At 40.1% G+C, this 16201-nt stretch overlaps 1 protein-coding gene across 5 annotated transcripts in view; it reads right to left on the bottom strand.

Annotated features, from left to right (window-relative positions):
- The window catches only part of PCCA (propionyl-CoA carboxylase subunit alpha), a 420685-nt gene that overhangs the window by 166635 nt on the left and 237849 nt on the right, over positions 1–16201 (bottom strand). For all 5 annotated transcript variants that reach the window (XM_059892112.1, NM_001083509.1, XM_024999954.2 and 2 more), the window contains 2 exons: positions 15709–15777; positions 13938–14013 (listed from right to left, as the gene is read on the bottom strand). In XM_059892112.1, the coding sequence (XP_059748095.1) occupies positions 13938–14013; positions 15709–15777 (145 nt within the window). The remainder of the gene's footprint in view (positions 1–13937; positions 14014–15708; positions 15778–16201) is intronic.

The raw sequence follows: 16201 nt of genomic DNA, 5'->3' as shown, positions 1-16201 counted from the left end.
AGACAGGTCTGTGTATCTCCTGGAATAATGGCCACAGGATATTAACTTGCCCCATCAGTGCAGAGCAGCCAAACCATTAAACAAGAAGTAGATGAATTTCTATCTTATTTACACCACTGGATTTAAGACACTTTGTTCCAGCAGGTTACCCTATACCCTAATGGGTACATATGGGGGAGAAAAAGTCATTTTTTCAATATGACTTGCTATCTCTGAGCCAACAAACATGAACAATTTAATACATCTTTCCAGGCATTCTTCTATCCATCTCTTTATATTAGACTAGCAACCATATGAAAAATTCTGAGCATCTCTCTCCCTGAGTCAGAAGATATCACGTCTATAATTTTATAAAATACAATTTTCAACCTATTCAAACTATTTCAAAACGTTTAGAGAAAGTTCCAAAATTCAAATTTTAATGCTACTCCTTTATTTATTCCACGGGAGAAGTTTTCACATATAGACAGTAATCTAATAAATATCTTTCACAGTACATGCCCAGGAGAAATGTATAGTTATCTCAACCTTGCTCTGAGGATAATGACTTGGTCCATACTGAATAACTAATGTTTTGAAGGGCTTTTATAATTATGTATATCTCTACAAGGAATTATAAAAAAGTATAACAACTTCTGATTACACCAATACAGCTAACAAATCATTGCAAAAGTTGACATTTGCCTATCTTACAGGTGATTTTTTTTTTTAACTTCCATGGGGGTCTTAGTTCCCCGACCAGGGATCAAACCCGTGCCCCCTGCAATGGAAGCGCAGAGTCTTAATCAGTGGACCACCATCGAAGTCCCTAAGTGATGGTTTGCTACACAAAAACAAAGACCAACTGATTAAAAAGCAAAGCGTTAGGATGCTTAGAAAGACAAACTAGGTAGGCAAGGATTTAAAACAGAAGACACCATGGAAGAGTTCAGGCTCCACAGAGGAAAGGAATCCCTTTGTCTTATGTTTTACAAACAGACCAGACTAAATCACTTTGGAAGAAGAAGAGAGTTACAACTTGCCAGCGAGATTTATACGTACAGGAAATGACAGATGCAGTGTCCTAGGAAGAGTAAAGAGACCTGGCTGGGAAAGAAAACAGAAGAAGACGCAGAAGGACACAAAAATGGGTAATATTAGAGAGGAACTTAAGAGCATTTAAGAATTTTCATTTTGGTAGAAAGTGAATACCACCAGGCATTTCTACGAAGAGGACTAAAAGAAGGACGACTCTGTGCGACCCCATGGCCTGTAGCCCACCAGGCTCCTCTGTCCATGGGATTCTCCAGGCAAGAATACTGGAGTGGGTTGCCATGCCCTCCTCCAGGGGATCTTCCTGACTCAGGGATAGAACCCACGTCTTTCACATCTCCTGCACTGGCAGGTTGGTTCTTTACCACTAGCGCCATCTGGGAAACCTAAAAGAAGGACACCACGGCCAAAGCGTATGAGCAAAGAGGACTGGAGCATCAGAAGTCAAACAGGAACATTCAGGGTCTCACAGTCTAGCAAAGACTTCACTTTACCTTGAGAGCAACCAGAATGGCTGAAACAGGCAGACATAAGTAGATCTGTGCATTCCAGGAATCACTCTGGTGCTGCTACAAAAGGGATTGGGAAGGTTCAAGAGTGAAGTTGGGAAAACGCAAGCTGACAACTGCAGGAGATGTGCTGGAAAATTGTAAGGCCTCAGCCCACAGTTAGGGAGAAGATGAGACAAGAGACAGGAGAAAGAAATCTCTCAGCCCCACTTAAGAGATGTCTGGGAGGCAGATGGGGCTTGGTGGTTTAGGGGATGGAAGGATGGGGAAGGTGAATCAAGCACCAACACCCGAACTTCTGAGTCTGCAACATCACAGATAATTACATTTACAGGAAAGGAATAGGTTGAAAGGAAAAAACTAGATGCATATTTTGCAAGTTAAATGAGAGACGCCTGTGAGACGGATAGATAATGTCTAAATCATCAGAATTCAGACTGGCAGACAGATTAAACGCACACACATCAGAATACAGAGATCGTGCAGGTGGACATTCACATGAAGGAATCCAGAAGAGAAACTGAAGCACAGACAGGCAAGACCAATCCAGCAAGCTTTGGAAAAAAACAAGATCTTAACGGAGGGACTGGAAAGGATGAATGTGAGAAGATCAAGGTGTAGTCGTAACTTCATTCCTAAAATATAGTGTTCTTATATATACAGTGGGCTTCCCAGATGGCGCTAGTGGTAAAGAAGCCATCTGCCAGTGCAGGAGATGAAAGGGACAGGGGATGGATCCCTGGAAAGATCCCCTGAAGAAGGAAATGGCAACCCACTCCAGTATTCTTGCCTGGACACGAATCTCATGGACAGAGGAGCCTGGAGAGCTACCGTCCTTGGGGTCACAAAGGGTCCAACATGACTGAAGCGACTTAGCACAGGCACATAAATACTTTAACAATTCAGAATGTTTTGATTTATAAGTTATTTTATGTAAATAGCAAATAACTTAGAAAGGCAGTCTCTCAGCAATTTTGTCCTTTCTTCCTCCAGTTAAATAAAAATAATACTGTCCACTTTATATGCACAATATTCTGTATTTAAGCTTTAACTGGCTTTTCTGTGATAGTCTCATGCTAGTATAAATTTTCTTGCCCTCTGTGAGGCCAATGCCAGAATCGTTGGCACTGGACTCTGTCTTCAGTAAAATACAACTTTCAGAAACAGTTAATGATAATCTGAACAAAAATAAGATGATTTACTGATGCCAGTGATCAATTCAAGATCATGACACCTCCAAATTTAAAATGCATGCAGTTTTGCAGGATAAATGATGTTGTACTTCAACCCCATATTCAAAGTTGAAAAAGAGGTGATTTTTTTAAATGTAACTCAAAGGAAACATCAGCAAATATTAATTTATATTTTGGACATCAAAGAACAGAGCCACTCAACCACACAAATGAAGCATGGACTTTCAAAAATTTTTCTACTTGATTAGTATATAGAGCATGAAAACATAGACTTTTACCTTGCTAATAGTTTTTTAGGGATAAAATTAATATACAAGAGCACTTTCCCTTTAATGTTCTCTGAATAAAATATCATACATTACTATGTAATATTACATATTACTAGTAATTATCTATTATCTTTTCCTAAGGACCAAGGCAAGACAAGGGTTAATGGCAGACAACCAAAATCCAGATCCCACAACTGATTGCTCCAAAAACTACTCTGTATTAATTAATTCTAAAGTCAATTAAGGGACTAATAAGCTATTAAATCTAAAAGCTCAAAAGACCAGATAAAGGATAAAAAGCACTCAACCGCTAAAGGATACCCTACATATTTGAAAGTTAGCATTTTGTTCTTAGTTTACTTTGCACGTTCCAGTTACGACAATGCCGTTATATAAGCTGGTCCTGTTCAAACAATAAGCAGATAGCTGAGGTGCCCTCAGGCTTAGTTTTATAACTTTAACGATATTATTAATCACATACTCATAAAAATTATGACTGTGAGATGTGGACTGGGAATTGAGGATGACCTCTGCCAAAGTTCACGGGGTCCCATCTGTATGGGAAATCATGACCAGGCCACAGAAGAGAGGACCCCCAGGAGCAGCCTTCTCCTGACTACCTGCTGCTTCCAAAACACGGGCCAGACATGAGCTACACACACTGTCAGGATCAAACAGAGGCCAAAAGCCATCGCTTATTTCATGGGGGCTCAGAAATTAACTTTAACCAAATTACATCTTTTTCTAAAGAAGCTTTATCGTAACAAAAGCTCACAATCGGCTCCAGGAAAAAAAAAAATTATCTGAACAACTAAATAGTTATCAAACTAAACAGCAAACTACCTACTGTTCTTCATAAAACAATTTTCTAAGCCTGCAATCCTTTAGAATTAGTCAGATGAATGAGATATAGTACGTATCGCAAATGCGTCTCCATTTTCATCCCTTAAAGGTAAGCTTTGGGAGAAGGGCAGCATATGCTCCCCTTTACTTATTTTTTTTTAATCTTTCATTTTGGAATATTTTCAGAATTACAGAAAATTCACAAAAATAGTACAAAGAGCATATACATCCTTTACCCAGATTCCCCAATGTTAACATCTGACCACCTTTATTTACTCTGTCATTCATTGTTTCTCTCTTTATGTATACATACACAATTTCTTTTTTCTTAAACGTTCGAGGCTAAGCTGCAGGTAAATACCTCTAAGTATCTCAGGGCACATCTCCTAAAACCAAGCCGAGTCTCTCCCGTAATCATAGTACAATGATCAAATCTAAAAATTAACACTGACAATGTATTATCATTTCATCTACAGACTTGATTCAAATTCCACCAGTTGTCCTATTTATGACCTTTTCTACAAAAGGAAAACATTTTTTTCCTGGTTCAGGAACTAATCCAGGATCACATGCTGCATTTAATTGTCATGTGTCCTTAGTTTGCTTTGATGTAGATAAGTTGATCCGTTTTTGTGTTTCTTGACCTTGACACTCTGGAAGAGTACAAGCCACTTATACTGTACACTTTCTTTCAGTTTGGTTTGCCTGATGTTTCCTCATGATTATATTCATGTTACACATTTTTGGCCAGAATAGCACAGAAAGAATGTGGACTTTTCAGTGCATCAAACCAAGAGGCACAGGCTCCTGATTTGTTCCATTACCAGTGATATTAATTTTAACCATTTGGGCAAGCTTCAAGGTTTAACCATTTTAAAGGTACTATTTTCCCCGTTTTGATTCATTAGTTATCATCTGAAGAGATATTATAAATTAAGCAAATACCTGCCTCTCATCGTATTTTCATCCACTAATTTTAACATCAATCACTGGTGATTCATCCAAACAATCTGGTGTTTGCCGAGTACTGATTTTTCTACACTTATTAGTTAAAAATCTACCGAAAGGAAGAGCTGTGAGCCCCACCCTCATTCACTTTTCTATTTGTATCACATAAACTCATGGACTCTTCATTTCATGGATTTTAATCTATTCCTAGCATTATTCATTTTCTTGCTGAGGTTTTCCCAGAATTGCCAACAGAAGCCCCTGAAAGCTGGTTCCTGGGTCTTTTTTTTTTTTTTTTGGCATATCCTCATTTCTTGAGCCACTTGATTACATTCTTATATAAGATCTCTCAGGCTCGTCTTCTACTCTTTCTGAAAGCAGCCATTTTTGAAGGAGTGCAGGTTCCACTTATGGGAGGATGGTCTTCACAGAACAAGCTCTGGGTGCCTGGTGTGCTCCTTGCTATGGGTGTCAGTGCTTCCATGACCTCTCAGCGGAACAGTAGTTCTCAGTCACTGGGCAAGACTTTCCCCTCGGGGACACATGGCAATGTCTGGAAGTCCATGACTGTCGCAACCGAGGAGATGGTACTGAAATTTAGTGGGGAGAGGCCAAGGACGTTGATAAACACCCTACAGTGCACAGACAGGACGGCCCCGCTCTACAACAAATACGTGTCTCCCCCAGACATCAGTGATGCTAAGGTTGAGAAATCCGGAGCTAGAAAGTGTGTGTGTGTGTGTGTGTGTGTGTGTGTGTGTATGTATGTACACACACACACACACAATTACAAATGTAGTAACATGTATTTATTTATTTTTCAATCTATGTTAAAAACTATGAAGTCACCCTGAACTTACAACTCAGCACTGCAGGGTTCATTCCATGCTTTTCCATTCCCACATCTGTAACTCCTTTCTCTGACAATGAGAAACTTGGCTCCTCTTATCCACAATACATATATTTATTTCCTCAATCCCAGAATATACATCAACTGGTTTCAGAGCTGCTAAACCACGAACTAAGAAAAATAAACCTACTAACTAGAGCTTAGTGTTTGTTTAGACGTATTTTATCTCTACCTTGAGGGTATCCAGTAAAAATACTATTAAAAGTTATTTAGATTCACTTTCCCTCCCCACCTCCTTCAGCATGATTGTATTATTCATACCATCCTGTCCATCTGTTTGTTTGGATTTCTCTTTGAGTTTTTCCCCCAGAACATTAATGATTTTATGTATTCATTTTTAAATATTAAGATGGATCTACAGGTCAGAATTATACAAAAATGTATAATCTAAGAAGTCTTTCCCTTTCATCCCATGTACTATTTCCCGTCCCCTAATCATTTCCACCAGACCGTCCCACCACCTCCTACAAAAATGTCATCTTACTAGTCCTGGCCTTGCGTGTGTGTGTGTGTTTTCAAAACAGAGCAGATACATTTATATATTCTTATTTCTTCTAGCTGTCTGCCAATATCTGTTTTCCCTTCCTTCCTTTAATAAGAGAAGTGTTATGCTTCAGCTGAGGATATGGCCACCTTGCTATCCACTACATCTCCCATCTTTCTAGCACCTAGGTATGACCACCTAGACTCACCCCCAATAGGAGAGGAGCAGAAATAGAGGGTACTCTCTGGGTTAGGCCCTGAAAATCAGTGAGCATGAACTCCCCTGCTCCTGCTATCTTCCTGCTGAGCCTGGATGAGAGGCATGAAAAGCAGCTGCTCTGGGCCCTAAAATGAGAACCATCTGCTGTGATCCTGGAGTCACCCTACTGACCCTTGACACCTCCCTTCTCAACTGTTACCTGGGAGAGAAATTGAACTGTATCTCTCTCTCTATTTTCGATTCTGTTACAACTGCTTAGACTGGCTTAACTATGAAAAGCCATCAAGTGGGGAGAAGATGGTGCAAACCAGGAAACGGAGACAAGAGTGAAGCATGAGAAAAGGAGGCCTGAGAGACAGTGGCGCAAACGAGGCGGCGGAGTCCACGAAGAGGCAACGGGAAGACATAAAGCAGGGGAGTGCTCTCTGGGTTTGTACTTTGTACACCAACCCACTAAAGAGTCGACTGGTGCGGTAAGGAGGAGGTATGGAAAACCCACTCAGGAAGCAAGAGCTCTCATCTGGGACATCAAGTGTTGGCTTGGGGGTCCAGGGCCAGGGGACAGAAAGTGGAATCAAAACGTAATCAGACGAAGTGTACAGACCCTCAGAATGCATTTGAGACCACTTTTCTGAGCCCAAGTGCTCACCGCCGTTACTCTCAGAACTCTGCATCCACCACCCAGAGGGCAAACTTCTCTGCACATCCCTCATCCTTGGAACCTCAGAGGACTCAACCCCACCCTCCCTAGACACCCACTCCCTCTTTTCCAGGCTGGCCCACACTCGGTGAGACCACTGACTGGTTCGTCTACCACGGATCCAGCATCTTCACGGGACGTTCCACTCACCTCCTTAGTGGCCAGTTGCTTAGTTGTGCCCAACTCTGCGACCCCAAGGACTGTAGCCTGCCAGGCTCTTCTGTCTGTAGAATTTTCCAGGCAAGAATACTGGAGTGGATTGCCATTTCCTTCTCCAACCCACTTCCTTGCATTACCTGAAATCCTCAATGCCCTCAGGGACCTCACTTCTCCAGGGACCTCACTTCTCCAGCGACCCTCACTGCTGCTTCCAAAACATCACCTCTTCTAATCCTTGGAGAAACTTCCATTTCCTTGAGGTTCATTTTATTTGGTCAGTGAAGCTTCTCAATTATCTATCATCTCTCAGCATCCCTGGCACAATGCAATATTCACTAAAGAATTTACATTACCCAACTCTTGACCTTTCCTCTGATCCTAAGTCGTACCGCCCATGCAGGTGATCCATTCAATATTAGCTCAGTTCTTAGGATCACCTCTCAAATAATCTGTTCTCCCACTTTAGCCACCTAGTTCCATAATCACACTCTGAAATCACCTAATGTTTAGTAACTGAGCCACTTTCAAAGTCACCAATTCAAAACACGTAGACATCACTGGCCAACCATAACCCCCAACTTTCCAGCTTATTTCCCAAGTACGTTCCCTGGGCCAGTACTGAAACCTCCAATCTAGAATGTGAGATGTTCTATGCCAATTGCCCCTGGCTCTTCTGAGGAGTTAATGTTATGACATAGAAAGAGGCAAGAAAATAGAGATATAACAATAAAAACTTTGAATGGACCGTATTAGGGCTAAAAAAAAAAAACAAACACAGGTAAAAAACACAATGCGGGGAACAACTGGGGAAATTCCCATATGGACAGTACATTAGATGATATTATGAACCGATGCCAGTTTTCTTTGATGAGGTAATGGTATTCTGTGGTTTTGCAGAAATATAATCTTACCCTTAAGGTGCCTTCTGAAGTATTTAGGAGTGATGTGTCAGGATGCCTGCAACTTTCTGTCAAATAGTTCAGGAAACAAACAGGAGGGGCGGGGGGAAGGGAGAAGATGAACAAAGGGAGAGATGAAGAAAAAAGCAAACACAGAAAGGCTTAACCATTGATCTAGATGAAGAGCGGACCAATGTGCAAAGTACTATCCATTCACCTTTCCTCTGGGTTTGAAAAATACCTAGAATTAAAACATCTGGGGCAATACCTAAAATTAAAAGAAAACCCCTCTTTTGAGCTAAAATAAGTTTTTTATATATATACATATAAAATATATATATGTATGTATTTCAATATGATGTAAAATTATTCTCTATGCTCGTTCAAACATAACTGAAGGGCAGGAAGATTTTAACTATATGTTTGCACTATGCATTACTCTCCAAACTGCTTGTCTATTTTAGTAATATATACAGCTATCACAATTGCCCAGTATTTTATTGTGAAGATTTGTCCACTGAGTAGACACTGAGGCTCGTCAAAATTCTGGCTACTACAAACAAGACTGCTGTAAGTGTCTTTGTAAATAGCATCTCACAATTCAGTCTTTTCACACTGCAGGGCAGATTCCCCAAAATGGAAGAGTGAGATGAAAGGGCACCTACTTTTAACTTCTAGTGCTAGATTATTTTCCCAAAAGACAAGAGCAAGTTACACACTTCAGGGATGCATGCCTGAGTGTGCCCAGAGCCTTTACTTCTCCAGCATGGTGAGTTCCCGGTCTTTTTTAAAATGTTGCTATTCTGAGGAGTCATTTTAAGGAAGCACAAGTAAAATATTCTCAAGAGAGGCCCCTAGGAGTCCTAAAGTACTCACATTACTTTCAAAGGACAAAAAGGGAGAGGTGTGAAAAGACAGATACCCTCTTCTCCTCTAATTTCCCACTGTTTTGGCACCTATGAATTTACATTTCACTTATGTATTTTCCATCAAAGTATACTAGAAACTCGTTGAAATACAGACAGTATCTCTCTCTTATTCCTTCACTCAGTGAACAAATATTTACTATTCACCTACCATGTGTCAGGAACTGCTTAGCACTAGTAATACACAAGTAAACAAGATAAAAACACCACCAGTGCCCTCATGTACCTAATACTCTTGGGAAAATACAACAGCAATTAACTGCAGAACCAGTACTTTAATTACAGTTACGGTAAATGCTTTGAAAAAGAAGAACACGGTGCAATGAAAGCATGTGACTCAGCACACAGTACCAGGAATGGCCTAACTAGGCTTTCAATATGCCTTACTAATGGTTTAATACAGTTCACACAACACCAACGGACTGATAATGATTGATGGCATACAGTTTCTAAACTTGTGGTTTTACAATTGTAATGAGAAGAGGAAGAAAAGAAGATGGGAACTAAAGTTCCTGAACTCCGCAAGCCAGCACCGTGCCAATACCGTCCATGTACCTAACCCACTGAGTCCTCCTCACCAGTTCATAAGGCAGAGACTCACACCCCATTCCTTAAATGTAGACTGTGAGATTCAGAGACACAAAACTTCATGGTTATCAGTATTGAGGACACAGTAGGAATCCAAGCCGGTCTGATTTCTTTCTATTCTATCGCAGTGAATCAAAGGTAGAAATTTCAGACGAAGCCTGGAAAAATGTATCTGCATAATAAAATATATTTTGCTTTACACGTGGTACATTTATAAACTTCCAAGAATAGCAGTAGGCCTACTTTGTATTTAAGTCACTTAGTTTAAAAATATAGTAACTTGCATGCCTGCATATAGAGTACAGGAAGCAAATTAGTGGAAAACATGTTCATTTAAAAATAAAACATGAAGGACTTCCCTGGTGGTTCAGTGGCCAAGAATCCGCCTGCCAATGCAGTGGACAGGGGTTCAATCTCTGGTCTGGAAAGATTCCACATGCCATGGGGCACCTAAGCCTGTTCACCACAACTACGGAAGCCCACATGGTCTAGAGCATGTGCTCTGAAACAAGGAAGAACCACCAGAATGAGAAGCCCCTGTGCCACAACTAGAGTAGGCCCTGCTCACTGGCAACTAGAAACAGCCCATGCACAGCAATTAAAACTCAGCTCAGTCAGAAAATAAATTAACTGAACAATTAAACATGAAAATGTATTCTGTAAATATAAAAGAATATTCCTTTCAGAAGACAGCCGTAATGGAAAAAAAACTTACGTGCGACCAATACTAATTTAATATTTTGACAAACTGCCCATGTGCCATGCCACTGTTTTACAGTATCAAAGTTCAATAGAGATGTGATATGACACAATATTCTTACTCAGACTACTTTGACTTCATGAATTTACCATTCAAGCTCATTATAATGAAACCTAAATTACTTTGCCAAAAAAGGTCCGTCTAGTCAAGGCCATGGTTTTTCCAGTAGTCATGAATGGATGTGAGAGTTAGCTGAGCACCGAAGAATTGATGCTTTTGAACTGTGGTGTTGGAGAAGACTCTTTTTTTTTTTTAATTAATTTTATTTTATTTTTAAACCTTACATAATTGTATTAGTTTTGCCAAATATCAAAATGAATCCACCACAGGTATACATGTGTTCCCCATCCTGAACCCTCCTCCCTCCTCCCTCCCCATACCATCCCTCTGGGTCGTCCCAGTGCACCAGCCCCAAGCATCCAGCATCATGCATTGAACCTGGACTGGCATCTCGTTTCATACATGACATTTCACATGTGAAATGGAGAAGACTCTTGAGAGTCCCTTGGACTGCAAGGAGATCCAACCAGTCCATTCTGAAGGAGATCAGTCCTGGGTGCACATTGGAAGGACTGATGTTGAAGCTGAAACTCCAGTACTCTGGCCACCTGATGCAAAGAGCTGACTCACTGGAAAAGACCCTGATGCTGGCAGGGATTGAGGGCAGGAGGAGAAGGGGATGACAGAGGATGAGATGGTTGGATGGCATCACCGACTCAATGGACATGAGTTTGGGTAAACTCCAGGAATTGGTGATGGACAGGGAGGCCTGGCATGCTGCAGTCCATGGGGTCGCAAACAGTTAGACATGATGCCATGAGCAACTGAACTGAACTGAAGTGAAATTAACCACTATCTTAAAGAATCCGCCAGCCAATGCAGGAGATACAGGTTCAATCCCTGGGTCAGGAAGATCCCTTGGAGAAGGAAATGGCAACCCATTCCAGTATTCTTGCTTGGGAAATTCTGTGGACAGAGGAGCCTGGCAGGCAATAGTCCATGGGGTTGCAAAGTCCCCATGGGGTCTCATGACTTAGCACCTAAAACAACAACAATAATTTAACAACCACAATAAAAATGCAATGATGGAGCAGGAATGTGGGTGTCGGGGGGAATATTTAGAAAGTGAAAGTGAAGTTGCTCAGTCGTGTCCGACTCTTTGTGACCCCATGGACTGTAGCCTACCAGGCTCCTCTGTCCATGAGATTCAACTTTAAAGTCCTCTGGGAATAATCTTGCCAAGTACCTTAATTATGTCTATGTATCACTTCCCTTGTGGCTCAGCTGGTAAAGAATCCACCTGCAATGTGGGAGACCTGGGCTCAATCCCTGGGTTGGGAAGATCCCCTGGAGAAGGGAATGGTTACCCATTCCAGTATTCTGGCCTGGAAAATTCCATGGACTGTATAGTCCATTGGGTCACAAAGAGTTGGACATGACTGAGGGACTTTCACTTCCTTATATATAGTTAAACACATACAAATACATGCACACACTCAAACTGGATGTGTGTCTCAAATATGCACTAGAATAATTTTGCAGCAATATTACTTCTGTAGCACAACAGACCTCTCAAGGCTGACTTAACCAATGTACAGAGAAAATATGCATCTGCTGCTTATGGTAGAACACAGCAGAGTTATAAAACCAGCAAACACTACACCATTAGGGCTAAAAAGGAGCTAGGGAAATAGCTAGAAAGAATGTGAAGGGAATTTTTCAAATTCTTAGAAGCTCTGAATATTGATGGCACTGTTAACAATCACATCTAGGTTCACTGTGGAGCTTTCCTTCTACAGATGGAGGTGAATCACCAGTACATGAGATTAGATACAATCACTGTCACTTACTAGCTAACAAATGGGAAGAAAAGAGGGTGACAGTAAAAGGGAAGGGAGGGAAGATAGTCCTCCTGCTGTAACAAGAGAAAAACTGGAAGAGAAAACATGAGCATGAGTGATGGCTGCACGACTTATCTGCCAATGGATGAAAATTAGCAGGGCAAAGTAGATGTGTAAAAACAGAGTCACTAAATTGTCCCGGGCTGCTACTGGACAGCTGTCCAGACTGTTCATTGCACAAAGGCACTTGGTCAAGGGGCAAAGTAAGGGTCTGACCTGCTCCACTGCTAAGCTGGGCTCCGTGTCTCAGGGCTGGAGACACCCAGAGAATGGAGTACTTTCTCTAATTCATAAGAAGTTGCAGTCACTTGTCAAGACTTATGACCAACAGGCTGTGTCCACTCTGATGGAGGTTTTATGAAATTGTATGAAAGCTACACATGGGCTTGAGGGAGACTGTCTACTCCCCACTGTCATACTCCATCACCATCCCACCACCTCCAAAATTCAGCCTCCCAGCCTCACTGCTATATATAGTGATTCACCAGAAAAGAGCCAAACTGTACAGTCAGTCTTTCCCATGGACGTTCTTGTGGCTGTGAAATACACTCAGTTGTGTCCGACTCTTTGTGGCCCCATGGACAGCAGCCCACCAGGCCCCTCTGTCCATGGAATTCTCCAGGTAAGAATACTGGAATGGGTTGCCATTTCCTTCTGCAGGGGATCTTCCCAACCCAGGGATTGAATCTGGGTCGCCCACTTTGTAAACAGACTCTTTACTGACTGAACCACTAGGGAAGACCAGTGTTACTGTAGCAGAATGCTAGATAAGATGAAGCAGAATGCTAGAGAAGATGAAGTATGTTCTTAGATACACACAATTTATTCATAATTCAAAGTGAACTCATATTTCACACTTTAAATTTGATATGAAAGTCCATTACTCTGAAGTCGATGATAATTTATGTTAGGCTAAACTAAAATGATCTTTTCATTACTAATGAAAGTTGCTAATAAAATTTATACTGTAATTTACTCCTTAAGGGGAATAAGTATAACTTTAATTATTTAAATTTAATAGCTGCTCCTAATACCATTATCACCACACACCCTGAAGGCTTGCAGGATCACACTTGGTTATGCATTCTATATGTACATGAGGTAAGAGAATGGCATTTGCTAGAAAATATTTTACAATTTGCTCTAATTCAGAGAAACGAAGAGCTATTCCCTGTACTCTTATAGTAGTCAAATACAGGTCACAATGTTTTAATCTGCATACGTTTTTAAGTTTCATACTTCAAAACACTGCAAACAAATAAACAAAATCAGAAATAGACGAAACTGGCTGTTGAACTGCACTTGACAACAAGCGACTCCAGAATGAAGAGTACTAAACGTTCATCCAGGAGAGGTCATAAATGATAAGTTCAATCAAATAAGTTCATCTCAGATATAGATGTAAAGTATGGGATTGCTACAGAAAATGAAATACCTATTCTCAATTAGTATGTCAGCTTAATCCAAGCTTTTCTTACTTCTACTTAAACACGTAGTAAGCAAACGTTCTGGTGAATTCTCTACTTGATAAAGCTTCGTGCTGTTTCCCAGTACGAGGCTCCAGGTACAATAACATAACCTCAAGTGTTTGTTTTACCTCGAATAACATAACTATCCAGGGCATCTTCCATTCTCTTCAGTGCTTCTGTTCTATCAGAACCATATGTGATGAGCTAAAAGCAAGCAAACAAACGTTTATATAGACAGGTAGAGATCAATCTACCCATAAGTCAAACATCTCATCCTAGTAAAAGTTAAAAGATTTCATAACACATTTCCAGAATATATTTTGAAATTTCATTCATTCAGTTGTTAGTACAAACTATGTCAATTAAGATTTTTTCAACTAAACAAATATCAGAAACCAGCTATTTCAGACTTTTCTCCTAGATTTCACTATCACAGAAAAGAGTCACTTGAGGTAAACCAAAATGTAACAAAAACAAGCATAAAAAAATCTGAAAGGAAAGCTATCAAAATTGTCAACATTTAGGATGGGATGAATATAAACATCTGGAATAGTGGAGGATTAGCCAAGATTTGTTTTTTCTCTCCCTTCAAGTTTGACACCCTGAATAGCTAATTTAACAAATAATAGAGCACAGAGGCAAAGGGTTCCTGTGTTAGAAAAACAGAAAATCCTACTGTTCTGTATGATTCGGAGCCTGTTTATGTGCTCTAGACCTTATACAAATTGGCAACAGGAACTTAAATATTCATAAAATAATTTTCTGGTTATTATATGAGACAATCTGTAGTTTGCAAGTTTTTGGTACATTTAATTAGCTTCAATATCAAGCCAGGTTGAAATTAATTTTCAGGTCATTTTTCTGAATAGCAATATAATTTATCTAAAAGTGAAACCATGTATCTATAATATTTTATGTATTTTTTATTTTAATTAAAGTGTTTCTCTAACAAAACACCTCAAGTTCATTTTAACAATATCACTGTAAAAACTTAAGTGAAAAAAGAAAAATGAAAAAATGGGTCATTTACTACATGAAAAAGCACACTTGGAAGGAAAAAAAAAACATCTTAAGAAACAAGTTTGGGAATTCCCTCATGGTCCAGTGGTTGGAACTCAGTGCACTCACTGCCAGGTCTTGGGTTCAATCCCTGGTTGGAGAACTAAGATTCCACAAACTGAGCAGCAAGGTCAAAAAAAAAAAAAGAAGAAAGAAACAGGGGTTTCAACACAGGTCCATCACTTTAGAAAAAAAAAAAATATATATATATTTATATTCTAAATAAAATCCAGTTTCAACCACTAGCATCATAATTTTACATTCTGTAAGATTCAAAAATGTTAAAAGATCTAAAATTTTAAGTGGATTGGTTAATTTATTCTGGAAAGTCAAATTTCAAAAAGACATCTCATAGTCTCACATAAGATTTAATTATGCTAAATCTACGTAAGTAATTACTGATTCATAAAAACTGAAGCGACAAGGTGAAAAGTCCTCTTAACAAACACAGCCTATTACCTCAACTCCTTTATATCACCCCGTCATTCATACTTTCATCTCGGCAATGCTCACGACTGGTCAAGAAACAACGTAATTCCTTCTCTCTGTACTGAGCTAGCTTGCTGCCACTGGTTAGAGAAGTTTGTTACTGTGGGGCTTGGGGTGACGGTGTGATTAGACTGGGGAGTGGGGAGTGCTGGCAACTAACAAGATGCTGAAATTTCTCTTAAGAGAAAGAAAAGCTGCCCAGCTTTCACTTTTCCATAGTTAGGTGGCCCTAACTATGTGTTTAATTACGGCACACGATTCAGGTAAAAGCCCCATTCCAGACTTTTTAATTATATATGTCCATTGTCATTCAGAAGAAAACTGAAAGGAACCATTAAGAGTCGAACTAACTTTCGAGATCATCGGATCATAATAAATGCTAATATCACTTCCTGGTTGAATGCCGCTGTCAACTCGGACCTGGGAGAAAGAAGAGAAGAGAAAAGACAGTTCATAGTGTGAAGCTATTTTTCTAACAACACATTTAATTTCCATGAGGCAGGTGGATAATTTTAATCTCAAATAATATTTCTGCTTCCAGGAAGTAGAAAAACAATCTAAAAATAAAGAGAAATCAAATTATCTTTATCTGTTATTACACAGTTCAGTGTATATATTTTTGTTAACCCACTAAAGGAAGAAACTAAGGAAGAGCAAAAAAAACAACCTTTCTACAGCACTATAGTGGGATGTGTTTGGAGCAATTTGAGGGTGCCTTCCAGCTGAAACAGAGCATGAGTCTGCCAGGCATTCCAGTGCGGTCCCCAGCCAGGCCACGCATCAGGACTCAGAGCTCTGCTCATCAGCTCCATAGGAACGCTGGTCCTGTGGCTTTCATCTCCGT

This window comes from Bos taurus, chromosome 12 (genome assembly GCF_002263795.3).
Source record: "Bos taurus isolate L1 Dominette 01449 registration number 42190680 breed Hereford chromosome 12, ARS-UCD2.0, whole genome shotgun sequence".
Lineage (NCBI taxonomy): Eukaryota > Metazoa > Chordata > Mammalia > Artiodactyla > Bovidae > Bos > Bos taurus.
Note: the sequence above shows the minus strand (reverse complement) of the source record. Positions and strands in the feature narration are given on the sequence as shown.